Below are 26,687 nucleotides of genomic sequence, written 5' to 3' on the forward strand. Positions count from 1 at the left end.
AAATTTTAAATTTTAAATTTGCCTAAAGTTATGATCACTTGAAAAAATAAATTACAATTTAAGAGGAAAAAAAATACTAACACCAATAATGTTAGGCATGCCATGTCTATTATCAATGTCATCCTTTCTTTAATAACAATTTACGTCTCAATCATTTTTTTAATATAATATAATCCCTCCCATTGTTCAATTTGTTTGCAAAATCCTGGATTTTTTCTTGCCATATAAAATGCAACCAAAAAACTCAAAAATAATAAAATAAAAACTATAGAAGTTTTTACATAGAAAAAAATAATTAATTACACTCAGAAAAAAAGTCATTAATCTAGAGCAATAGGTTTTGGAAAAGATTTTTATTTTTTATTTTGAGAATCGGAAAAGCTAATTTAGTGTTATAAGCAATAATTATAATATTTTAGCACGTAGAAGAACAACAAAAAAAGGCGTATCAGATGAATAAATTGACTTTGTAAGAGATTATAAGACAAATAAATTCATTGGAAAGAATAGATTTCGGAATATATATGAATGTAAAAAAAAGAAAAATGAAGTACCAGTTGAAACGTCATAGAGTTTAATCTAGATAGAAGACGACCAATCTAGAAAGCACTTGGAATGCTCCTATTATTTGCATAGCCTTGGCTGCCACCTTCTTGCCTCTCATCTACTTATGATTCCAACTTTTATTCTTGGCGAGAAAAAAGAGCTCTTGCTTTTGAGTAATGTAATTGAGAAAAATGCCACAAGAAACATATCAACACCCTTTTTGGTTCTTAAATAATACAAATTTATAAGGTTAACGCATAACCTAAGCTTGTTCATCAAGATTCAAGACCCAACAATGTTATAAACAATATAAAAAATAGAGTAAAAAAAAAAAAAAAATTGTCATATTTTGGGCCCTTATTTAGGTTCATTTGGATTTATATCAATTTTCTAAACTTAACACAAAAAGAGTAACATATTTTAGACATGATTTTGATTCATCATTTGTGATTAATCCCACTATGTTTACTTGTTTAGACGGGATTTTGACTCGTCATTTTTTATAAATTGGACTATGTTTACTTGTTTACATAATTTGTGATAGCTATTTCCATTTTAAAACTTTTATCTTTTTCATCTTCTTTTTTTATAAGAAAAACTTTTATCTGTTATTTTTGTTTTTTTCTCTAAAAATGCAAAAATCATAGGTGAATCCCTTCATGACTACCTCTAATATTTCAAACATGGGATGAAACAAACAATCAAGCCAATATTCATTTTTAAGCTGATATCTTAAGATACTTTGTAGCTTGTAGGCAGGGAATGGATCTCAAAGTGCCACGAATTAAACTACCCTATGAATTAACACAACAGATTCCTATTATTATTGATCAACTACTAATCAAAATAAGCTAGACATATAAGTTATACATTACAACTTAATTAGATTTTTTTTATAACAACAACTTAATTAGTTGATTTGTTGGCTTGTTACTAATTTTAGAGAGGTTACTCAAAAAATGAAGTATTGTCCTAATCTACCGATTGAATTTAGTTGACTACGCTATTATTATATCCAAATGGAACTTTAAAATAAGTAGCATTGGAAATTTCATCAATATTGCATATAGGTATAAAAAAATTATACAAAACATATATATATATATATATATATATATATATATATATATATATGTTTTGTATATATTTTATGAACATGTCATGGATATGAGCCAATTTTTTGATGTTAGGTAGTAATGGCCTCCTGTCCTAAATTCATTTAAGGCACTATTTGTGGTTTAACTTAATTTCAACATTCCCTAGAAAATGAAGTTTATATATCTCCAAAAAATAAAAATAAAAAATAAAATTTTTTTTTTCAAGGATTGCATATTTTTTTGATGTTAGGCGAAATGAAGTGGTGTCCTAGTTATTCTATTTATTAGCTATGTTAGTGGTCTTATTCACAATTGACAAAATTTTTTATTTGAAATTCATGCCAAAAATATATATGATGAAACTTCTAGTTGGAAAAGAAATTGATATCTTGAATTTCAAATATTCATTATAAGTTGCAGAGAACATTGGAAAAGAAAAATAAATTCATATGAAAATAAATCTAAAAATGTTCGTCAATGATTATTATTATTACTATTATTTTTTGCAGCCAGTCATTGATTAATTATTAATGTATATAGACTTAACTGGAATTTTGATCCACAACAAAGTATATATTAAAGATTGAAGCAATTACACATCCCAGTGTGCTTTTGTTGCTTAGTTCTAAGCTATTGTTATGCTACTTGTCCGTGTACATTGTTTCATTGCAAACTAAATTAAGCATCGTTTAGACTATTTATTAGTTACGAACTTTACCACATGTTGTTTGGTGATAGGCTATTAGAGTTGGCAAGAAGTTTTGTTTGTTGACTTGAGCTTAATCAGTTTTTAATGCTTTAAATTTGTCCCACGCATTAGGGATTTGGCGTAAAGCATTGACTCGGTGGGTCTTGTATATGCGACAATTTTGTGGGACTTTAATAGGTTCATTTTTGGATACATATATCATTATTTTTTAGAGATAATTACAATATGCTGCTAACCCCGCAGCTCGAACCCTTTCCTCCTAGACCCCCAAACACTTTGTGCACGAGGAAGTGTCAATTCAGCTACAAGCACTTTTCTAACTTGAGAAAAGTGCTATGCAACTTATTTTACAAGGAGCTTTGATTTGTCATCATCATTCATTACTTTATCAAAAAAATTTCAAATATTCAATGATCATTAATATAGAATATGTCCCACTTTGTTAGTGTTTCTATCTTGGAAGTCTTCCTTGTGCTTGGCACAGTTTTCTTAGAAAAGATCTCACTAGGAACAAATTTCTTTCCAAGCACACCAAGGTTGAATATACTCTAGTTTTTTCTCCATTTGATAATATATTGTGGAAATTGTCATTCAAATTAATTGAAAATGTGTGATGCTCTAGCACAAAATCTTTCCCAATCAATACTAGTGTGCAACCAAAAGTTCATGAATGTGCAAGTGTCAAAATCTAAATTATTTTGACATACATTGATTTTATTGTTAGTGTTTGTATTTGGGAAGTCATCTAGGCACACTAATGTTGAATATACTCTAGTTCATTTGGATGCATTTCAATTTTCTATTTTCTAATTTGACCAATTGTGCATTGTATTCTAGACTGAACTTTGATTGGCCATCATCATTTATCATTCATTACGTGTATCAACATTTTTTTTTTTTTAAATTTTAAAATTCAAAGGATCATTGAAATGGTAGGTTCAACTCTGACTTTAAGTCGTCAGGTATTACTATAGTTTTTATTTTTTATTCAATTGAAGGTTCTATTTGGAACCATAGAACATATATATAATAGCGAAATTTATATAAAAATAATGGGTTCCAGTTAGTTTAACTAATAAAGTCTCTTATTATCAAATAATTTTCAGTTGTCGGGACATAAAAAACTAATTGATATCTTAACTTGATGATATAAAGGCATAAGTTAAATTTTTTTTTTTAGAAGAAAATTCTATCGTATTTATAAAAATACATAATGATAATAATAATAATAATGGATGGAGATGGTTATTAACTATTTTTTGTGATCTTATATTCTTATTCACATTTAAAAAAAAAAAAAAAAAAAAGAGGTTCAAAACAGTTGACATACAATTTTATGTTGGTTAAATTCAAGCCACTAATATGTACCACGAACAGAGGAGACTTCATATTCCACTAATATATAAATACTTAATCAACTGGACTGAATATGTTGATTAGGAAGAAAAACAATAAAAATAAAATACCAGTGGTGTTCTATGTAGAAACGTGGTTCTAAATCTTATGCATGAATCTTTTAGATAGAGAAACTTGGGAGCAAATGGAAACCGCCTTACCTAAAACAATTAATATCCCGCCAAAAATTTTTAATTCAAGAAATAATAAAATGGAATTCTAATCGTGAAATAGATTTTAATTAATATGCCAAACACAGAACAAGTATGTCCTCTCACAAATCACAATGACAGTTTGGTTTTAAATTTGCTTATGATCCCTACCAATATATATTAGAAACTTGTTTTTCCACTAATTTGCTGCTTTTGCCAGCAATAAGCTTAGGCTTAGTAGAAAATTGTAGCCGTTGTAGTTAGTTAATTCTTGTATATAAAACAAAGATGTGTATTATTTCACTGCATTAATGAGAATTGCGATCACAATCTCTAAATTGTTCATTTATACACTAATTACAAATCCGAAAAATTTATTCAAATTCTAAATAACATTTCTGTATTCAAGAAATTAAGTTCAAAAACCTTAAAATTTTTGGGCATTAATACTTTTTTTTTTTAATTTCCAAGGGAAAAATTAAAATATTTGTCATTTGAACAAAATCATTACTAAGATTAAACACAAACTATACTCACAGCACAAGAATTTCAAATAGTATTGTCCTCTTGTACTGAATTCATTGTAGAATAAAGCACTATTGGTGGTTTAACCAATTTCGACTTTCCCTAAAAATCAAAGTCCATCTTTCTCAACAACAACAAAAAAAAAAAAAAAAAAAAGGAGAGATTTTACAGGGAGTGCATAATGTATGATGAAACGTCTAGTTCCACTAATTTTAAATTTCCTATTACAGATATTAATAGCTTGATTAACTGGATTGAATCCGTCAATTAGGAAAGAATAATGAAAATAAAATTCCAATGGTGACATGTACAGAAATATGATCAAAAGTCTTTTACTTTAATGGCATTTTTGGCTCTTCTTTATACATTATGAGGATTGAGGACACCCTCCCCATGTTGTAACAATTGAATTATTAAATACAAAAAAAATCCTTATGCATGAATGTTTTAATTAGACTTAAAAATCAGTTGGAAAGTGGAAACTATCTTACCTTAAATAATTAATATCCCGCAAGAAAATGTAATTCAAGAATGATCAATTGGGATTCTAATCATATAATAGATTTTGGTTGGGTTGTCAAACACTTACAAGTAAGTCCTCTCACAATGGCAGTTTGTCATTAAATTTTCTTATCTTGTGATCCATACCAAAAGATATTTATAACATGTTTTATAATCTGTTGCTTTTGCAGCTTTATAATTTGCCAGCAATAATAAGAGTAAAAATGGAAATGATGGCATAGCCTTGAAAATTAATGAACCTTTGTGATGGGGTACTTTATCATGCATACAAAATAAGCATAGGTTTTTTTTTAAGCATTATTTATTTATTTATTTTTTTTAAAAAGCTATTGCTATTGTGTTCATCCTTATAGAAATTTAAGTGTAGATTAAATTTTTGTTTTGTTTTTTTCCTATTCCTTTTTTCTTTAATTCCTTTATAATTTCTTCTTTTGTGTTGGTTTAAAATTTAAATGGATTTTTTCTCAAGCTTTAGAGCATGGACTTTAGATATGCTGTTCAACTTAATTAGTTTTTTTTTTTTTGGTAACAACAACTTAATTAATTGATTTGTTGGCTTGTTACTAATTTTAGTTAGGTTACTCAAAAAATGAAGTATTGTCCTAATCTATTGATTGAATTTAGTTGACTACGCTATTATTATATCCAAATGGAACTTTAAAATAAGTAGCATTGGAAATTTCATCAATATTGCATATAGGTATAATAAATTATACAAAACATATATATATATATATGTGTGTGTGTGTGTGTGTGTGTGTGTGTATATATATATAAATGTTAGTATAAAATAGGTAACAAACTAGTGTCATGGGTAGAATGTATTAAAAGTTATATAAAAAAAAAGAAGTCTTGTTAGTGTTTGTATCTTGGAAGTCTTCACTCGTGCTCGATACAACTTTCTCTGAAAAGATCTAACTAGGAACAAATTTCTTCCCATGTACACTAACATTGAATATACTCTAGTTTTTTCTCCATCTGCTAATATATTGTAAAAATTGTTCTCCAAGTTAATTGAAAATGTGTGATTCTCTGGCACAAAATATTTCCTAATCAAAACTAGCCAATAGAATTCAACAGGACAATAGAATTTCCTATCGTATATAGTGGGTTTATTTGATATTGTGAAATTGCTGTAAGTACTAAAATCTCTAGTATAATTAGTTGGAAAGTCATGTTCTTTAAGTGTGAAAAGTCTAGAATGGAAAACTTTTTATGTTCCCACAATGTTTTGGAGAGAATTGCTAGCCACTCATCCCATTGGGACCCCCCTTATTTATACAAAGGAAAAATGGTCTAATTTTCCTAAGTGTGACTTACTATCCCAACTGCCAAGTATAGACAGAACATATGATATTGACTATACTGCAAACCTCTGACACAGACAATTCAAGCTAAGTAATTCAAACAAACCCTACATAAAGAAATCTTAAAAAAAAAAAAAAGGTTCAAACGAAAAAATGATATCACCCACCAAAGACCAACATGCCAAAATATGTCACTTGAAATTATTAAGAAAATCGTGTTATATGGCAGAGTCATGTGCACCACTTTTTCTTCTTTTTTCTTTTGCATTAAATTTTATTATCATTTCTTCTCTTTCTTTTATTTTTAATTTATTTATTTACTTATTATTAACTCAAGCTTCTTTCTGTTCTTTTTTCACGTGGTTTTTCATTCTTCCAAAATCACAATATTTATGGCATTATTTTTTATAACTATTTTATGTGGCATACTATGAATTATTATTTATCACTTTCACTTGAACTCATCATGCATATCCAATGACAGAGCCCATAATTTTTTTTATGCGTTCGCCCTCTAGTCCCATTTACTAGCTTTAAGTGCCAAAACCAAGGTAGTGAAGCTTTGAAAGTTTGAAAATCAAGTTGATGGTAAAGGTTTTAGGATTTGGTCACTTTTATAAATAATAATGTTAATGCTTGGTGTGAAGTAGTCTAATTTAATCTTAAATTGACTAACTTCTGTAAGATGGGACCAATTTGGTGATTTACAGAAAAAAAATTTCACTAGTGTAAGGTAGATCATATATGTTGATGAGTAGTTAGAGATTGCAGTGAATTTTGATATAGTGTTCATGCTTGCTGCTTGCCTATGAAGGCATATGTTATGACTCACATTACTCTCATCTTTCATGTGTTCTGTTAAGGCATCTAAATGAGTATTTAATCGAAAACATCAGTGCTATAGTTTTCTTCCATTTCCTTGAACATGTACTTTTAAATGATGACAAACTCTTCAACCTTCAGGAGGCTGCAATAAAAAAGATAAGGTCTATTAAATCCAAAGAGTTCTTTGCATAAAGGTATCATGCAAGATCCATCACAATGTGGTGAGTAATTATGATTGACTCTTAGCACGGTGTGAAAGAAAGGCTTGAGTATAATCAGTAGTGAAATCTTTATAGGTGAAGCTTTTGGGGTATGCCAGCGAAGAGGATGACCTCTACTTGGTCTAGGGGCGAAACTAGGATTTCATCATGGAGAGGGCCGAAGGATATCATAAATCTCTTTATATGAGCAAAATTATGTGTATCTTATCTATCATCTAATTCCAAACCCTATATATATATATATATATATATATATATATATATATATATATATATATATATATATTTATATATATATCACCTTTGAGAACAAAAAAATTGTATAGCATTTCAAATAAAAATGAGTTCACAAATTGATGATTGTGATGAAGAGAGAAAAATATAGCTTTGGAAAAAAAAAATGCAAATACCAACAGCTTGACATGAAAATGACATTTTAATTTAACACTTACAAAATTACTCAACATTATGTTTTTTTTACCATACATATTGACAAATTATCCTCTATTTTCTTTTCTTTTTTCCTTTCTTTTTATAACTGAAATTAGTAAATTAATTAAAAATTTTAAAGAAAGAGATAATAAAGCATATTGTTTCCAATCCGCATTTTTTAGTCAAGAAAATAGAATCATTAATTATATCAATCCAAAAATTTCCTTCTCTTTTCAAAAACAATTCTAATAGTTTTATATTTTTCATTCCATTAATGCTACTCATTATTGAATAAAACTAAGAAAACAAATTAATGTTAATAATTTTACAAGGGTTTCAACTAATTTATGTTAATAAAACAGCAATGGTTCACATGTGATGGACTAGGAGTTCAGATTGTTATTATTCTTGGTGGTGAGATTGCCAAATAGAGAAGATCCAATGTCGTGGGGGTGGTGGTGGCTGAGCCTTGGATGTCTTGGCCATGGAGGTTCTTGGCTATGTGGGTTTTGAGAGAGAGAGAGAGAGAGAGAGAGATGAATTAAACATAGGTATTTAAGTTTAGCATAAATGAACAATAATTCTTATATGTAACAAATCATTGTAGCAAAGTTGTAAAATATTTTTTGTTTGGACACCCAAGTAAAGATGGGTTTTAGTGTTTTCAAGTTCTAAAATAGCAATTTGGGAATTTTACAAATCCCAATGCTAATGCTCTAATTATGGCCAGCAAATTGGATCAGTCAAATGAACCCATTTCAAGAAATGGTTGGCCAATATATTGTAATTGTTGACGGTTCATAGTGTTTCAAACTTCACTCTCTTTTTCTCACGCAGCAACCAAACTAATAAAGTCAGTCACTGTTTTTCTCAGTTAATTTAAAAAAGTTATTAGCCCAAAAATTTTCACTGCACAACGTTCCAAAATTAAGAAAATAAAATAAAAAATGAACAAAATCTGAATGCATGCAAAGGCTCTAAATACAGTTACAGGAATTCCTCAAATTTGACATGCATGAAAATTCATCACCATAGCCTTAGGAAGCCCTTCTTCTCTTTCTTCATCCTACTTTCAAGAGATGGGAACTCAATAAAATTATAGGCAAGGTCTAGAACAATAGGATTCCGAGGGATTGCTTGGAATGCAGGAGGGAAAACTTCAATGCGCGAAACACCCTTGGCATTTGAATCACCAACTGCAGACTCGTAGCTGTTGAGTTTCTCGAGAAGGTATTTCTCCAACTGAAACAAATTCAAATCAAAATGTCACACCTATGTTAGAATATACATGCCTGCATATGGTGACATTTCTTATAAACGCACAAACCCATATGCTTCTTTGAAAAATAACAATAAAGAAAAGAGAGATCCAGGAAAACCTTACATAGCCATTACACAGAATGTCAATGTCTAACTATTGGTCAGAATGACTCAAGTATGAATGAATACAAGCTAGAATCAAGAATAATGTTTGGTTTGTGTTCTGAGAAGAATTAAAAGTACCTTCTTGTCGGCTCCTGTTAATGACAAATTAGAGACTCTTTTTGGGAGATTCTCTGGAGCCTTCACCTCCTCCATGATCCCTGTTGCATGTTCTATACAACTGTTAGATCTGCACTCGTCACACAACATCTTCAACTCTTTGATTATCTGCATATACAAAGAAAATAAATGAAGGCTTTCAAAACCAAATATTTTTGCTTTGCATATGAATTATCGGTGAACAAATCCGAATGCAAAAAAGAACAACAAAAAAAGAACATCAACATACCAATTTGTCATACTAGAAGTACTTATCATATATAGGACAAAAAACATCAAGAATAACTGATCTTAGAAAAGTAGTTATTTAGTAAGATAAGGAGCCGATAAGAATTGGAAGATTTGGGGTTGGGGTAATTTATATATATATATATATATATATATATATCATTTTTGGCTATATGGAGAGCAAAGGCAGAAAGAAGACAAATGCGCAAGCCATGGAAAAGACCAAAGAGTGATAGTAAGTTATATAAATGTGGATAACAACATTGAATTTAACAGTTGTGAAGCAATTTCATTCAATTGATGCAAAAAAAAAAGGGAAAAAAAGAAGATAGAAAACCCAAAAATATACACAAACCTGATCATTCTCATTCAAAGTTCGGAATTTCTGTAGGACGTCCTCAGCAAGAGACCGAGCACGGCAGTATAATGCATAAGCTTCTGCCCTCTTTCCAGCCAAGCTGTAAGATTTTGCCAAGTAGAAGCACCTACCAAAATGTTGAGAGGCCTATAAATTAAATTTGAGCACGGAACAACAAAAACCCATTCTAAAAATCAACTAGAACAAGTGTAATCTCAGTTATGTTTTTGGGAACTAGACCAAGAACCTTGTAGCTTAACTGATTGGCACCTCTTGGTATTTCCAATTGAAACATCTAGGATTCAAATCCCCACACCCCAATTATTGAATTATCAAAAATATATTTGTGAACCAGACACAGCCTTATCAATTTGAAAAGAAATATTTCCAATGAGCTCTAACTAAAATGACACCTCCTTCCCTTGTAAGAGCAAGGTGGAGGATGAGATCATGGGTTTAAGACCCATCAAGTTCATCTGAAACTTACTAATCAAAGAAAATAGAAATGCAAATGAATAATGGTTTTAATATCATACAGAATGCTGAGAGGTTAAGAAACAAGTCCATTAGAGCAGCATAGTTGAAATGGTGATGCTAATAAGGATGACAGGAAAGAAAAGGTTACAGTAAAACAAGGAACCTGTTAAAGCTAAGATTTCAAACATCCATAAACTATAATTTTCCAAAAGGTACTAAAAATGAAAGACATGTATGTCTTAAGAAAAGAAATGAAGAATTGCGATGCAATTGAAGATCAATTTCAACATTTAAAAAGACGGGGGTGTAATCTTAAAATACTTGCAGGAATAGCAATAAACTAAATAAAAAGCATTTTCTAAGACCACTAAAATAAATAAAAAAAACTCAGAAGCCAAACCTTTCTGCTCTAAAGGACAAACTTTTAAGTGCACACTCTTCAAAAAATGCCAACTCTTCGGGTTTTCTATCTCTTCCAGAACTGACTAGATCTGAAAGATCAGCTGTATTCTGCAAAATATAACATAATCATTCACAAAGTTTTCTAATAAAATTTGATGCTAGCATCTTGCAACTTCAGTAGTACATTTTATGAGAAGAAAGCCAAGTAACAAGCAATTAAATAGAGATAGCTAACCTGTAATAAAAGATTATATAGGCGAACAAGCTCTTCAGGCTTGGTCACTTTCTCATTTTTGTCATCACGTCGCCTAGTAAGTTTACTCTTTGCAAGGGTAACTAACAACTGGTTGCGTTCAATGGTTCTTTGTCCTAAAACAGCACTAACGGCTTTGTCAAGACCATTTATGTCATCTTTCACATTTTTAGCATTCCCTGCACTGACCTAGAATATACAGTATATCAGGAAAGCAGTCTAAAAGATACAGAATAGGATTGAACTATGAGAATGATTTCTTACAATTTTTTTTTTAAGAGTCATTTTTTTAATGAATAATCTAATGAAGTCCTTTTTTCCTCTGTTTTTGAGAAGTGAATTTTGGCCCCAAGTGAAGGGGGAATGACATATTTAAATGACCAACCTCCGTAACATGAGTCATGGCTCCCAACCATGTTATCTCTAGGGGTTAAATGGACCTCACTTCTAATAGAAATAAAACAATGACATTATGAAGTAACTTTCCATACCAAGTCACTACGAATGCAGCTCCTGGCTTCATGATATGCAGTAAAAATTTTGTCAAAGATGGCCAGTCTTTTCTCTGCTGGCAGTGAATCTGTGGCTAGACCATGTAAATCTTTTTCCAATTCTTGAGCTGAACAAATTTGTCACATAAAGCAAAACTTGAGACTTTTTGGACTATAAAAGTAAAGAAGGGGAGAAGAAAAACCAGCAGACACAACCATACTTGAATAAATTTCAGAGAAGTTACAAGTGCACTAGTTTTTTTTTTTGTTGATAAGTAACAAAAAATTTTATTAAAAAACACACATCCCAGTACATAGAAAATGTACAAAAATGCAAAACATCAAGAAACCAAATTACAATGATCTAGCAACACAAGAAGGGAAATACAAGAAAAAGATGGTAAAACAAGACACCGTTCGAGAAGAGTAAAAAAGAAGAAAGACTTAAGCTCAATCATGGACCGTTCACGACGCTCAAAGCTTCTAGAATTCCATTCCCGCTAGATAAACCACATCAAACAGTGCGGCACAAGCCTCCAAATAACTATATTACGATGACGCTTGAATTTGCATGTCCAACAATCCGACAAATCAACTACCCTTTGAAGCATCACCCAACAAATACCAAACAAGCAAAAGATCATATTCCACATCTTAAGGCTATAGGACAGTGGAGGAGGAGATGATCTACAAATTCCCCACACCTTTTGCACATAAAACACCACTCAAGGAAGAGAAAAAGGTATATTTTCCACAAACGGGATAGTTGCATAAAATATAATCATTGCCAAATATCCAATTGTGGCTGAAAACCATCAGAAGACTTTTAGTGTGGTTTAACTCATGGGAGAGAAGCAAGACGGAGGACAAGCTGCAACCATACGTTAATAACAAGAAAACAAGAAAGGGTAGTCTTAGTTGGGATCAGCAACTGCAAGTTTTGCAGATTCAATATCAACATGAATTACAAATACTCAAAATAGCAAGCTGAACATCAGAACCTGTTATAGGCTAATTTTTGTAACTAAAGTTGTTGAATTACCATTTGTCTCAAAAGCTTAACTAATAGAAGCCTACCAAACACCCTGACCATATCTTCTCCTAATATAGTGCCCCACGTAAAAACATGCAATGCCAAACTCTTTAAAAAACCTATTAGCATGTAATATGCAGAAGACTTGATAGCATAACAAAACCAAACCAAAACTTGTCCAAATCTACTTAAAAACATGATAAATTCCTACACCAGAGTTTCCTCAATGAAATCTCTCCAAATGAAATAACTTCTAAACAATCCCATACATTATAATTTTTAAATTGACAACAATTCAATGGCAAGTTTTGCAGGTCTGTTAATAAATCTAATAAACTGACCCATGAGCCTAATAGCAACATTTTTGGCATACTACTTTTAGTAAAACAATGGTACTGCAGTTTTTTGGTAGACCATCCATTTGAGCACTGAATTCAGCTACTCTCTTCCTTATATATATATAGACTATCCTGTTGAAGATTATCAACTAAATTATCAGTTGCCAGAGAGAGACTAAGAGAGTAAGTATAAACAACTAGTCATAGTCTGTTCTACTAAATCAGGAAAAATCTAGATTCACATTGTATGTTTGATGACACCAAGAGAGATGATCATTACAGCTGTATAACATTTTGTTGAACCAAAGTAATGGTGCAATTCTGGATTATTATCAAAAATAGCTTTTCACCGACCTTTCACAATGGCAACCCGAGTTTTCGCATTAGATATTGGAAACCTATGACCAAGCCAATGAAACTCTGTCATGGATGCAGCTTGTTGAGACCTTGCCTCTGACATGACAGCCTGAAACCAAGACATTGAAAGACATCAGTACAATAGACAGAAGCTTCCAAAGGATGAAGTGGAAAATTCTCAGCACTTCCAACTTTAACTATAACAGGATAAAACAGATAATTATTTTATAAAGACTAATACCAATAACTGTTTATCACACAAAGTCAAAATAGCCATAGCCTCACTCAAGTTGCAATAAGAGATACTAATTTCCCATAAGCAAGAAGGATAATGTCTTTCAAGATAATTAAACTCACCTACCAATCAAATAGATACGCTGACGCGAATTTGGACCATCCGGGAGCTGCCTCTTCTCCATGGCATGGCTCCAAGCTCTCTCTGCCGTGTAAAGCACAAGATGAAGAAGCCATGAGTGATTTGTACAACCTCCTCAACCGAGCAGTACAATACCTCCTGTAGATCAAAATCACAGAGACAGAGAGTAAATGCAAAGATTAATCGCTTAATGTGTGAAATGAAAGCTAATTAAACCATCAACATTCTATTGAAATTACTTGATTACCCCCAATTTCAGATGTGAGCTAAATAAGAATGAGGTCCTTTTTAGTATTTATGTTGTCAACTTTAGTGGGGCTGCCAAACGTGTTGTCAACTTTGTGATTGTGTTGAATTACATTGTTGCTCTAAAGGTCTGTTGTGAGCTGGAAAAAATTTGGAGTCCTTTTCGTCTTTTCCTTAACTCTAAAACATTCCACTGAAATTACTTAATTACCCCAACTTCATTTGTGAGCTAAATAAAAATGGGGTCATTTTTAGTCTTTGTGTTGTCAACTTTATGGGGCTGGCAAAAGCGTACAGGCTCAGAAAACGTTAATTTGGGTCTTTGACAGGGTGTGAGGAAGATTAAAAAAAAATGATAAAGAAATAATATTTAAATGAAGTATTAAAAAATAGAAGTTTTGATACAAGGGATGTTGTAAAGTGATGTGTTATATGTTATAAAATTGGTTTTTGTGATGGTAAATGCTAAATTTTTTAGAATGTTTGATGAGAATGCTTTTAGATAACAATTTATGTGATTTTTAGTTTTTAATTTTTTTTATTTAGTTAGAATTTATAAATTAGTTTTTTAAATTTGGATGCTAATGTGACCTTTTTTTAATTTTAAATAAAAAATTTTATTATTTTTTAATGGCTACGTCAACGTTTAGTATGCCAACAGTACACTTTATTTGCTACGTAAACAATTTATGTTAGTAAGATGACGATAGAGACCAAAATAGAACATGTTTTTCCTTTTAGGGACTAAAAGTGGTAAAATAAAAAAGTAAGGACCAAAATAGAAATAGGGTAAAAATATAGGGACCAAAAGTGCATTTACACCTTCTATTAATTTAAGAAGAATTTGAACAAGTTAGAATACACTGTTAGTCCTTCAAGTTTACTTTTGAGCATTTTTAGTTCCTAAAGTGTCAATTGAGTGCCATTAGTCCTTGAAGTTTAAAAAATGAGCCCAATTGGTCTTTTCGTTAACTTCCATTAGTTTTTTTTGCTTGTGTATAATGGCGTGATGATGTAGCAAGTTTTAATTGACGTGTCAATATTTTTATTATTAAAAAAGACAGATCATAATCAGGTCAACCTAAACAATATATCATGTCATTACTCCATTAGACACATAAAGCCAAAAAAAAAAAAAAAAAAACTGAAGTTGATGGAGAGACTAATTGCACTCATATTTAAGTTTTAAACTTCAAGAACCAATAGCGCTCACTTAAAATTTCTTGAACCAAAAGCACTTAGTAGATTAACTTTAGGGATAAGTATATTTTGGCCATTAGAAAACTTATATCACGGCCCTGGAATACAAATGATTTGGAATGGAAGCTTATGTTATAGGCTACACTAACTTCTCTGAACTGAGAACCAAATCCTTCAACCTCTAATTGCTAGAGATACCACTAGTGTAGAAAAAAGGCAGAGCCACCGTTTGACGAAGAGTAGAAAAACATACAAAGAATAACATTTTAAGATTGTTTTAGTGGTTTCTTTTTATAAGATTTGTTGGTGTGGATTTGATTTACTGTAATGATAGATGATTCAAGAGATATTCACGTTTGCTACGAAATATAATTACTCATTTTAAATGAGTAGTCATTGGGTGTGGCCAGTTGTATTAACGTTTTAGGAAAAATGCTGTTGTGGAGCTCTTTTATTGGAGGGCATAATTACGTAAATCTCATGCACTGTTAAGGGATCAATGGCTAGAAATAAAGGTAATATCTCACAACTCTTCCAAGTTCGAATTAAGCACTGCTTTCGGGAATCTAATAGATGCATAGATGTCTTAGCAAGATTGGGTCCCATATCCAAATTAATGGTTTTTGTTTATTTAGTAGTCCGCCAATGGACATTGTAGATTTTTTTAATGCTGATGCTAATGGATTGTACCTAAACAGACTCTGTATTGAGCCTCTTTTGGCGGTTTAGTTTCTCTAATAGATTCCTCCTTTTACCAAAAAAAAAGAGGAGGGGGGTGGTAATATATGTCTATTTGTTTCTCTCTATTCTTTCCGTTCTTAGACCCTCTCAGACTCTCAGACTCTCAGTTCTTATTTTCTATCTTTTTTATTCCCTGGCCCTAGTCCATTAATTATGCTTACAAAATTCACTATCTTTTTAAATAATTAACCTAGTGCAAAATAAAATTTGATTAAATTTGATTTTATATTTTCTGAATAAATTATAATTAAAATAGATAAGTTGTTTTTTTATAAATGTTTTTATTTTTATTTAATATTATTTTTTATACTCCTTTTGTTTATATTGATTGTTAATTATATATATATATATATATATATATATATATATATATATATATTATATTGTTGAACTTTTTAATGGATGTCACAACTTACGGTTAGTGTACACTTTTTTTTTTAATGATCTGAACACTACAATTATACCCACCAAAAAAAAAAAAAAAGACTCGCCTCTGTGTATGTTTAGAAGGCTACGCCGTATTATTATTATTATTATTTTTTTTTTGCGGAATAACGCCATATGGTCAAGTGAAGGACATGCAAATATAGCATTACATATCTATACTTCTATACTCTATATAAAAAAGGAGAGTTCAGCTCCTTGTTTGACAAAATGACATCTCAAGTGTTAAAACGGCAAACCCAGCAAAAACAATATTGAAGTCCAGCAAATTTTTTTGAAAGGTGCGGTTAGTGTGTGCCGTTAAGCCATTCATTTTTAAAAACATTTTATGAAAAATTAAAAAAGTTGTAAAACCTTTTTAAAAAATGGTATACTATTGTTTGCTCTTAGAACACACATTAGTAAAATTATTTTTTGAAACGAGTAATTCTTAGATACACTCAGAGTATAAAGAATGATACTCTCTCCTCTTATATTCATAATAGGGTTTGTTCATTAAATTTATAGTGGGGTCTATTTAAATGTGAGAAGAGAAAGCACCATTTTTCCGTGCTCGAGGTAAAACTAAGAATTTTACTTTTGAAACTCTAAAAGCTTAAACATTTTATTGAAATTACTTAATTACCCCCAATTTCAGTTGTGAGCTAAATAAGAATGAGGTCCTTTTTAGTATTTGTGTTGTCAACTTTATGGGGGCTGCCAAACGTGTTGTCAACTTTTGTAATTGTGTTGAATTACATTGTTGCTCTAAAGGTCTGTTGTGAGCTGAAAAAAACTTGGAGTCCTTTTCGTCTTTTCATTAACTCTAAAACCATCAACATTCCATTGAAATTACTTAATTACCCCCAACTTCATTTGCGAGCTAAATAAAAATTGGGTCATTTCTAGTCTTTGTGTTGTCAACTTTATGGAGGCTAGCAAACGTGCACAGGCTCAGACTTGAATTACTTTATGGGGGCTGGCAAACGTGTTTATTATCATCTATATGCCAGCAACTTTTGGACTTTATCTTCATTCTTTTGATAAACACAACCACAACATGTGCAGCTAATCAACTGTCAAGAAAAACTGAAAAAGAAGAAAATGATCGAGCATGGTCTTGTTTCACTTTATCCATTAATAATAAAGCAAAGGCTGCAAAGCCAATTAATGATTAAATTATGTACAACACTATCTTTTCACTTTTACTTTTTGAAAATATGTCAATTTATTGCGTGTAGGAATGGATAAAAGAGAGAAGTTTGTCATTCATTAGGCATCTGAACACTAATCAGTTTATAAAAAAAAGAAAGAGAAATCGATCAAACGAGCATGAACAGCCAACACTTCCTTCTCATATGCTGGACAGGCCAAGGCCATATTAACCCTACTCTCCAACTCGCCATACACCTAATACACGGCGGTGCAGCACGTGTGACCTTTGCCACCACCGTCCACGGCCTCAAACAAATAAAAGAATTCCCTTCACTTGAGGGCTTGTCCTATGCCTCTTTCTCCGATGGCTTTGATGATGGAAACAAAACAATTGACGACCCACAACACATCATGTCTGAGTTCAAGTGTGTGGGCTCACAAACACTTGCCAACTTGATTGTCAAACTCTCAAATAACGAGCAGCATCACAAGGTCACCTTCTTAGTCTACACCCTCCTCCTCCCATGGGTATGGGTATACCTTCTGCTTTTCTCTGCATTCAGTCCACTGCAGCACTTGCTGTATACCAGAAATACTTCAATGCCCATGATGGTATGTATCATATTTATGAAAATAGCCCCCCAAATTCTATACAGTTCAAAGGGTTGCCACCATTTGCTTCCTTGGACCTACCTTCGTTTCTCTTACCAACTAGTCCACACAAATTATACCTACCTACCTTTCAGGAACTTATCCAAACCCTTGAAAAAGATCCTAACCCATGTGTGTTACTGAACACCTTTGATGCTCTAGAAGAAGCAGCAATTGAAGCCGTTGTTAATTTGAATTTAATACCAATCGGACCATTGGTTCCATCTACTTTTTTCGACACAAAAGACCAGTCTGGTAATTCCCCGTTTGGATGTGACTTGTTTGAGAGCTCTAAGGACTATCTTCATTGGCTAAACTCAAAGCCAAATAACTCGGTGGTTTATGTGTCTTTTGGAAGCCTAGTTACTTTGCAAGGAAAGCAAATGGAAGAGATTTTTCATGGACTAGTTGAAACCGACCGTCCATTCTTGTGGGTAATTCGAGCTTCAGAGAACGGAGGATTAGAAATAGAGGACACGATAAAGAATAAGTTGAAGGAAGAAACACAAGGGTTAATAGTGCCATGGTGTTCACAGGTTGAGGTGCTGCGTCACCATTCAGTGGGCTGTTTCTTGACACATTGCGGGTGGAACTCAACCTTGGAGAGTATCGTAGCCAGAGTGCCGGTGGTGGCATGTCCACATTTTTCAGATCAAATTATGAATGCCAAGATGGTGGAGGAGGTGTGGGGGACTGGAATTAAAGCGAAGGTGAATGAAGAAGAAGAAGTTGTGGAGAGGGCCGAAATAAAGAGGTGCTTGGAGATGGTGATGGGAGCTGCAGAGAAAGGGGAAGAGATAAGGAGGAATGTTAAGAAATGGAAAAGCTTGGCTGTGAAAGCTGTGAACGAGGGTGGTTCTTCACACGCCCATTTCAAGCTTTTCATGGAAAGGTTTCACATAGATTAATGGACAGCAACGCTATGAAAATGAAATTGGAGGGTGAGGTTGTGGAAGATGTGAAGGAAGCTTGCAATCCCATGCTGTCACGCACTTCATTGGAAATGGAGCAATAAAACGAATGACTCGATGTTGGCGGCCCAACTACACCGTCCACTGCCTGCAGAGGAAACAATAAATCATTCCTTGTGAGCCTTCTAAAAGCCTTCTCAATTTCAAGTTGAGTTTGTATACTCATATAGGGATTACTGTGAAGTTAGCTTGCATATACTACTGTGATGTGTGTGTGGAGGGGTTTAAGCAATATTACACCCTCAATATTTTTTAATTGAATTCGAATATTGATAAATCTATCATTAGATTACATTATCGTCATATATTATCTATGCTTATAAAATTTTAAGGTAATTAAAGATTAATAGCTATGTCATCTATCAATTGTTAAAATTCAAGTTTTTGTAATTTAAAATAATGCATAAAAGATGAGCTAATGGATCAAATGGTAAATAACATTCAATTGATATGAAAATTGGCATGCATGTTAAGACCATATAGAACATATAATTCTACGGTTGGATTTTCAAAATATTAATTCAATAACAAGTTATTGGATGATATAACATTGCTTATGAGAAGAACAAAAAAGTAATTAATGTTTTGACATTTTTTTTTTCATTTATCATAAAAGTGGTATCAAAACTTTTCTAAAATAGAATATTAACCATTACTCTAAGGGCATTCGTTAGCATGACTATATATATAGGGTTGGGTTCAAATTACACCTTATGTAACTATAAGTGATATTACACCATTCAATAACTTGTTATTGAATTAATATTTTGAAAATTCAACTGTTGAATATGTGAAAGATAAGAATTGGAATGTTGACCAATTGTAAATTGATATTGTAAAATAGTTAAAATTACTTAATTACCTTTTAGATGGTAAAATAATTTTCTTTTTTTAGTAATCTTGTTGTGAATGCTCTAAACCTTATAGATTTATTGATTATTTAGGTTCTAGTATCTACCTTGTATATGCCTTTAATTCTAACACATTCTTTAAAAAATGATTGTGATTTTTTCATGTAAATGGTGGTGAGTCTAGTAGATTGGACCTGCATCTTGTGGGTTGTTAGCATTTGGACACATATCAATTTTGAACTTTTTAAATAAAATACAAAAAAAAAATTTTGGATAAACTTGACTGAAAGTGCGCAATATATTTTAGACCGAACTTTCGTTAGGCATTGTCATTCATTGCGTGTATCAATTATAAAAAAAAAAAAAAAAAAAAAATCAAGCATCTTTAAAATGGAATAGATCCAACTCTGATTTTGTTTTTAAGTCGCTGGACACTTGCTTGAACCTGAGAAGTGTTTGTCGTTCGCTTTCGATGCAACGAAAACTTCAGTTTCTCCAATATAGAACTTAGGATCAATAGTTGGTATAGTAAGCAACACAAAGGAAAAGGATCAATGTTTTTTAATCTCAAGAAACAGTCCTTGATCATACTTTGAAAAAATAGATTGTGGCTTTGTTACGTAAATGCTACCAAATTGCATGGTAGTAAATCATGGATGCATTTCAATTTTCTATTTTCTAACTTGACCAAGAGTGCATTGTATTTTAGACTGAATTTTGATTGGTCATCATCATTCATCGTTCATTACGTCCATCAAAATTAAAAGAGAGAATTCATAAAATCATTGAAATAGAATAGGTCTGACTCTGACTTTAAGTTGCCGGCTATTACTATAGTTTTTAATTGAAGGTTCTAAACGATAGAACATATATATAATATGTTAAAATTATACAAAAATATTGAGTTTCAGTTAGTTCAAGTAATTATATATTTTGTTGTCAAGTAAGAAATTTAGGATTCAAATCACAGCCTACATAAAAAACCAATTGATATCTTAATTTGATGATATAATAACATAAGTTAAAATTCTATCGTAATAATAATAATAATGATGATGATAATGATAATGAAGTATGACTTTATCATAGGTGCAAAATAAGCATAGACTAAAAAGATAATTGCTTCTGTTTTCATAATTATAAGAACTAGTCGTTAACCCGTGCGATGCATGGAAAAACTATTGGGAAATAATAAAGCATGCATATATTAAAAGGCAATTTAAGTTCATGTATGCTTGCAAGGGATACATACCTAAATAGTTCTTGTTGTAGCAATAGAAGCCTTATTTGAAGTTGTGATCTCACAGCTCATAGTATCCGTAGCAATAAGCTCTTGATTATTTATTACTAACATGGTCATGATCATGATCCTGACAACTAAATCTAAGGCCTTTTTGGATTTGCTTTTCTGGGAAAATCTGTTAACATTGGCATATTTTCTAAAATAAGAGTCGCAATATCTATGAGTTTTATTGTTGAATTTTAATTGTTTAGTACTTGATAATTGATATCCAAACCTCAAGAATAAATAAGAAAGAAGCAATTGAAACATACAAATTTGTGAATCCATCCAAAAAAAAAAAAAAACAAAAACAAAAGACATATAAATTGAATTACCATATACATAATAATTGATGACTTGCCATCACATACTCCCACAGTCAAAGCTCAATGCCCTTCTCAAATTCTCTCCTATTTTCTACTTCAGATGATGCTTTTTTATCCAAAGCATTGATGTAACATATTTATAGGTTTAAATTTAGATGCAATATAGACTATAGAGTTTTATTGGATCCAAACCTCTCTAATCGGAGTGTAGCATTTGTTTTGAGTCAAACTTCTCTAACCAAGAAAAAAAACTAAATGGTACTTTATCAAGAACTTTAAATGTGTTTATCTCTCTTCTTCTTCTTCTTCTTTTTTTTCAAGATAGAAAACATGCTTATCTTTATATTGTGTAGCAAAACAATAGAGTTTGAGTGAAGAGGAAAGGATGTGTGTGTTTAAAATAAATGATAATGATGAGTTTGAGTTTGAGTTTAAGCTGGACTTGTTAGAGAGATAGAGTTTCATTCATTATTAAGTTTGAACTAAACAAAAATAATTTTATTTTAAAAAAAGATAATGATTTATTTTTTATTTTTTAAATATTATGTTGACGTAAAAAATTGTAGGAGCTTCAGAGGCTTTGGTTTATATACATATATACATATATATATATATATATATATATATATATATATATATATATATATATATATAAAACTAAACAAAAATAATTTTATTTTAAAAAAAGATAATGATTTATTTTTTATTTTATAAATATTATGTTGACGTGAAAAATTGTAGGAGCTTCAGAGGATTCGGTTTATATATGTAAGTGCACAATTGCACCTTTTATTAATAGTAATACCTTTGAAGGTTATTTACATTCCACGGGCGTTGTACAATTCTTTCATCTAGGCCAGCTAGCCGATAAGACCCTATGTCTGCTACTGAAACAATGCAATAGGGACCTTCCCAGTTTGGTCCTAGCTTATCCCAAGCTGGGTTCTTGGCAGTGCCCACAACTTTTCTTAGTACGAGATCCCCAGGTGCGAGTGGCCTTAGCTTCACGCGGGCATCATATCCTCTCTTAAGCTTCTGTTGATAATAAGCCATTTGGACCATAGCTGCCTCGCGCCTTTCCTCAACTAAATCCAGGCCTTTCTCCAGGAGGCCATCATTATTCTCCGGGCTAAAAGAACTCGTCTTTAGGGTGGGAAAACCAGATTCCAGAGGTATCACCGCCTCGGCTCCATAAGTCATAGAGAATGGGGTTTCTCCAGTAGACCTGCGCGGTGTGGTCCGATACGTCCACAGAACATGTGGTAGTTCTTCTACCCACCTACCTTTCGCATCGTCTAACCTTTTCTTGAGCCCACTGACTATGACCTTGTTAACGGCCTCGACTTGCCCATTTCCCTGAGGATAAGCTGGGGTGGAGTATCTGTTTATGATGCCCATATCACTACAATATTTCCTAAAAGCCTTACTGTCGAATTGAACGCCATTGTCCGAAATAAGTGTGTGTGGTATTCCGAATCTAGTGACGATGTTTTTCCAAACCAACTTCTTGGAATCAACGTCTCTGATATTTGCTAAGGGCTCAGCCTTGACCCATTTAGTGAAGTAGTCTGTCCCCACGAGCAGCCATCTTTTGTTTCCTGCAGCCCTCGAAAATGGCCCCACTATGTCCAATCCCCATTGTGCGAAAGGCCAGGGACTGGAGAGAGGGTTGAGAACCCCTCCAGGTTGATGAATATTAGGGGCAAACCTCTGGCACTGATCACATTTTCTGGCATAGTCCTGAGCCTCCCTCTGCATATTGGGCCACCAATAACCCTGAGTCAGAGCTTTATGGGCTAAGGACCTTCCCCCAGTGTGGCTCCCACAAATCCCTTCATGCAGTTCCTCTAGAAGCGCTTCCGTTGATTCTGGGTGTACACATAATAAGTATGGTCCTGAGAAGGATCGTTTATATAGTTTCTGGTCCTCGAACAACCAGAAACGTGGCGCCTTTCGACGTATCTTATCTGCTTCAAACTTGTCCTTAGGAAGGATGTCGTTCTTAAGAAAAGATATGACCAGGTCAATCCAACTAGATCCAGGCCGTATCAGATGGATGCGAGCTGCGTTGACAACGGTAAGAGTTGGTTTTAGCAAATCCTCTACAAGGATGGCCCTGGGCAAACCTTGAGTCGAAGACGTTGCTAAAGTTGCCAAAGAATTTGCATGGGTGTTTCCACTTCTAGAAACATGAGATAAAACAGAAGAATCAAGTTTAGCTTGCTGACGTTTGACCTGGGCCAAGTATTCTTGCATTCTCAGATCTCTAGCCTCCATGGTCCCCGTGATTTGGCCGACCACTAACTGGGAGTCCGAGAACACACGAACTTCCCTTCCACCCATCTTGTGTACCATGTTCATACCCACTAAGACTGCTTCGTACTCAGCCTCGTTATTAGTAGCCGAGAACGCCAGTCTCAGAGATTTCTCGAAGACAATTCCCTCAAGGGATATCATGACGAGTCTAACACCAGACCCTCTCTGATTAGCTGCCCCATCCACATACACTTTCCAGGTCGAAGGTGCGACCGTTGTGATCACACCGACTGATTTTTCATCCATATGTGCTTCCTTCAGAGTTTCTTCTAGCAATGGTTCAGTAAACTCTGCCACCAAATCGGCAAGGACCTGGCCCTTCACCAAGGTGCGAGGCATGTATTTAATGTCAAAGGTCCCTAAAATGGTTCCCTACTTTGCCACCCTGCCAGAATAATCGGCACTGCGTAACACCGCCTTGAGGGGCAATTAGGTCAGAACCACCACAGTGTGGGACTGAAAATAGTGAGGAAGCTTCCGCGTAGCATGAACTATGGCCAGAAGTGCCTTTTCCAAGAGTAGATAGCGCACCTCAGCCTCATTCAAGGACTTACTAACGTAGTAGACCGGTCTCTGCACCCCGCTTTCATCCCTTATGAGGACCAGGATGACCGCGTGGACGGCCACTGCCAGATACGCAAACAGGACCTCGTCTACCTCGGGGCAAGATAAAATGGGTGGTCGAGACAGATATTGCTTAAGCTATTGGAAGGCTAGCACGCAGCCCTCGGTCCATTGAAACCCTTTCCATTTATTCAACAATTGGAAGAAAGGACGGCACCGGTCAGCAGACTGAGAGATAAATCTGCTCAATGCGGTAATCATTTCAGTCAATCTCTGGATCTCTTTTGGGTTCCGAGGCGGTTGCAAGTCCTGAATAGTCTTGACCTGCGCGGGGTTTACCTCTATGCCTCTATGAGTAATCATATAACCCAAGAACTTTCCAGAACTCACGCCAAAAGAGCACTTTGAAGCGTTAAGGCGCAACTGGTGCCTCCTAATTACCTAAAAGGTGTTAGCCAAATCTTTAACGTGTGAAGGTATTGTTTTACTCTTCACCACCATATCATCCACGTATACCTCAATGGTCCTCCCAAGTTGCTGCTCGAACATTCTGGTCATCATCCTTTGATAGGTAGCTCCAGCATTTTTCAATTTGAATGGCATGACCTTATAGTGGTAGTTTCCTGTTGGAGTAATAAAAGCAGTCTTCTCTTGATCCTCCAATGCCAATGGAATTTGATGGTAATCCTGGAAGGCATCCAAAAAACTCATACGAGGGTGTCCGACAGTGGCGTCCACAAGCTGATCAATGCGTGGCATTGGGAATGAATCCTTCGGGCAGACCTTGTTCAAATCCATGAAGTCCACACACACTCTCCACGTTCCATTCTTCTTTTTGACGACAACCGTATGCGCCAACCATTCGGGGTAGAAAACTTCTTTAATAGCCCCAGCCCTTTTGAGCTTGAGCACCTCCTCCTTGACAGCCTCAGAGTGTTACTTGGAAGAATGCCGAGGTGGCTGCCTTCTCGGAACAATGGCGGGGTTGACATTCAAATGATGACAAATGAAACTTGGGTCCACACCCGGAGCCTCATAGGGGTTCCACGCAAAAACATCAATGTTGTCTTTCAGAAACTCCAACAAATCCATCTTCTCCTGGTGTGGCAAGCGTATGCCAACTTAGAAGAACCTCTCAGGGTCATCGGCTATCAAAAACTTCTCTAAATCCTTACAAAGAGCCTCCTCTCCTGTCACCGCATCGGGCGCATTCGGAGCTGTTAATTGCTATGAGTCTTTGATGATCAAAGTCGAAGACTCAGCTTCTGTCTGATGCAACACTGCAGCCGATATGCATTGCCTGGCCACTGATTGACTGTCGAGGATCTCTTCAACGTATTCCCCCGAGGGGAACTTAACCTTAACATGCAAGGTAGATGAGACAGCTCCCAAAGCGTGCAGCCATGGCCTGGTGAGGATGGCTGTATATGGGGAGTACGTGTCAACCACAATGAAATCCACCTCAACCGTTGCTGAGCCAGATTGAACGGGCAAACGGATCTGGCCCTTCGGCACAATGGCCTTTCCTTCAAAACTTATGAGTAGCGAATCATAAGGAGTAAGATCCTCTAGCTTCAACCTTAGCCCCTTAAATAAATCAGGGTACATGATGTCTGCACCGCTGCCTTGATCAATCATCACCCTCTTTACGTCATAGTTCCCTATCCTGAGAGTGACCACAAAAGCGTCGTCATGGGGTTGGATGGTACCAACCTTATCCTCCTCGAAAAATTCCAAGACAGGCAAATTCATCCTCAACCTTTTTGGCTTGTAGCCTGCCTCTTCGGCCTGAGAATGTGAAACTGCCATCACCCTGGTGGGACCTGAGCTGGTCCTGCCAGGTGCAGCAAAGATAATGTTAATTATTCCTAACGCCAGCCGAGATGAATTACCCTTCTGATTATTTAAGCCGGATTAATGGTCCTACCCGTTAGGTTGATAAAGGTGCTGCTTCAGTTTTCCTTCATTAACAAGTTACTCCAAGTGGTTCCAAAGGATCTGACAGTTCTCGGTTGTGTGGCCCATGTCCTGATGGTACTGACAAAAGAGGTTCTGATTCCTCTTTGCGGGGTCTCCCGCCATCTTACTAGGCCACCTGAAGAAGGGCTCCTTACGAACTTTCTCCAGTAATTGGTGTACTGGTTCTCGGAACACAGTGTTCACGGTCTGAGGTGCTGCCGAGCCGGACTGCCCGATGTAATCTCTTCTCGGCTTGTTGTTGTGGTATCTGTCCGACCTAAAATCCCTTCTCTCCTGCGGGATAACCTTCTCCTTACCCTTTCCTTGCTGCTGGTCTTCCTCTACCCTTTTGTATTCATCAATACGATCCATGAGGCGACGTACACTGCGGACGGGCTTTTTGGTCAAGGACTTCC

At 34.0% G+C, this 26,687-nt stretch overlaps 2 protein-coding genes and 1 pseudogene across 5 annotated transcripts in view; 1 reads left to right on the plus strand and 2 right to left on the minus strand.

Moving 5' to 3' along the window:
• LOC142631242 (uncharacterized) overlaps window positions 1–26,687 on the minus strand; it is a 62,910-nt gene that overhangs the window by 7,858 nt on the left and 28,365 nt on the right. The window lies entirely within an intron of this gene.
• On the minus strand, window positions 8,538–13,775 carry LOC142630737 (uncharacterized). 3 transcript variants are annotated; one of them, XM_075804777.1, is made up of 8 exons: window positions 13,572–13,775; window positions 13,208–13,319; window positions 11,483–11,610; window positions 10,974–11,180; window positions 10,737–10,846; window positions 9,857–9,986; window positions 9,235–9,381; window positions 8,538–8,973 (listed from the first exon to the last, which is right to left on the minus strand). In XM_075804777.1, the coding sequence occupies exons 2-8, from the start codon at window positions 13,311–13,313 to the stop codon at window positions 8,758–8,760; spliced, it is 1,044 nt and encodes a 347-aa protein (XP_075660892.1). In that variant the 5' UTR covers window positions 13,314–13,319; window positions 13,572–13,775; the 3' UTR covers window positions 8,538–8,757. The 3 variants fall into 3 exon arrangements, with proteins under 3 accessions (XP_075660892.1, XP_075660891.1, XP_075660893.1); XM_075804776.1 differs by having other exon boundaries at window positions 13,568–13,775; XM_075804778.1 differs by lacking the exon at window positions 13,572–13,775 and having other exon boundaries at window positions 10,974–11,175.
• On the plus strand, window positions 17,402–19,192 carry LOC142631241 (crocetin glucosyltransferase, chloroplastic-like; annotated as a pseudogene).

This window comes from Castanea sativa, chromosome 4 (genome assembly GCF_040712315.1).
Source record: "Castanea sativa cultivar Marrone di Chiusa Pesio chromosome 4, ASM4071231v1".
NCBI lineage: Eukaryota > Viridiplantae > Streptophyta > Magnoliopsida > Fagales > Fagaceae > Castanea > Castanea sativa.

Bases quoted from the DNA above. Each gene is read 5' to 3' on its own strand.
- LOC142630737 (XM_075804777.1), bottom strand. From the start codon at position 13,313: ATGTCAGAGGCAAGGTCTCAACAAGCTGCATCCATGACAGAGTTTCAT. The intron at 11,611-13,207 runs GTCGGTGAAAAG...AAATTTGTTCAG, and splicing joins TCGGGTTGCCATTGTGAAAG to CTCAAGAATTGGAAAAAGAT. The intron at 11,181-11,482 runs GTATGGAAAGTT...TGTATATTCTAG, and splicing joins GCTGCATTCGTAGTGACTTG to GTCAGTGCAGGGAATGCTAA.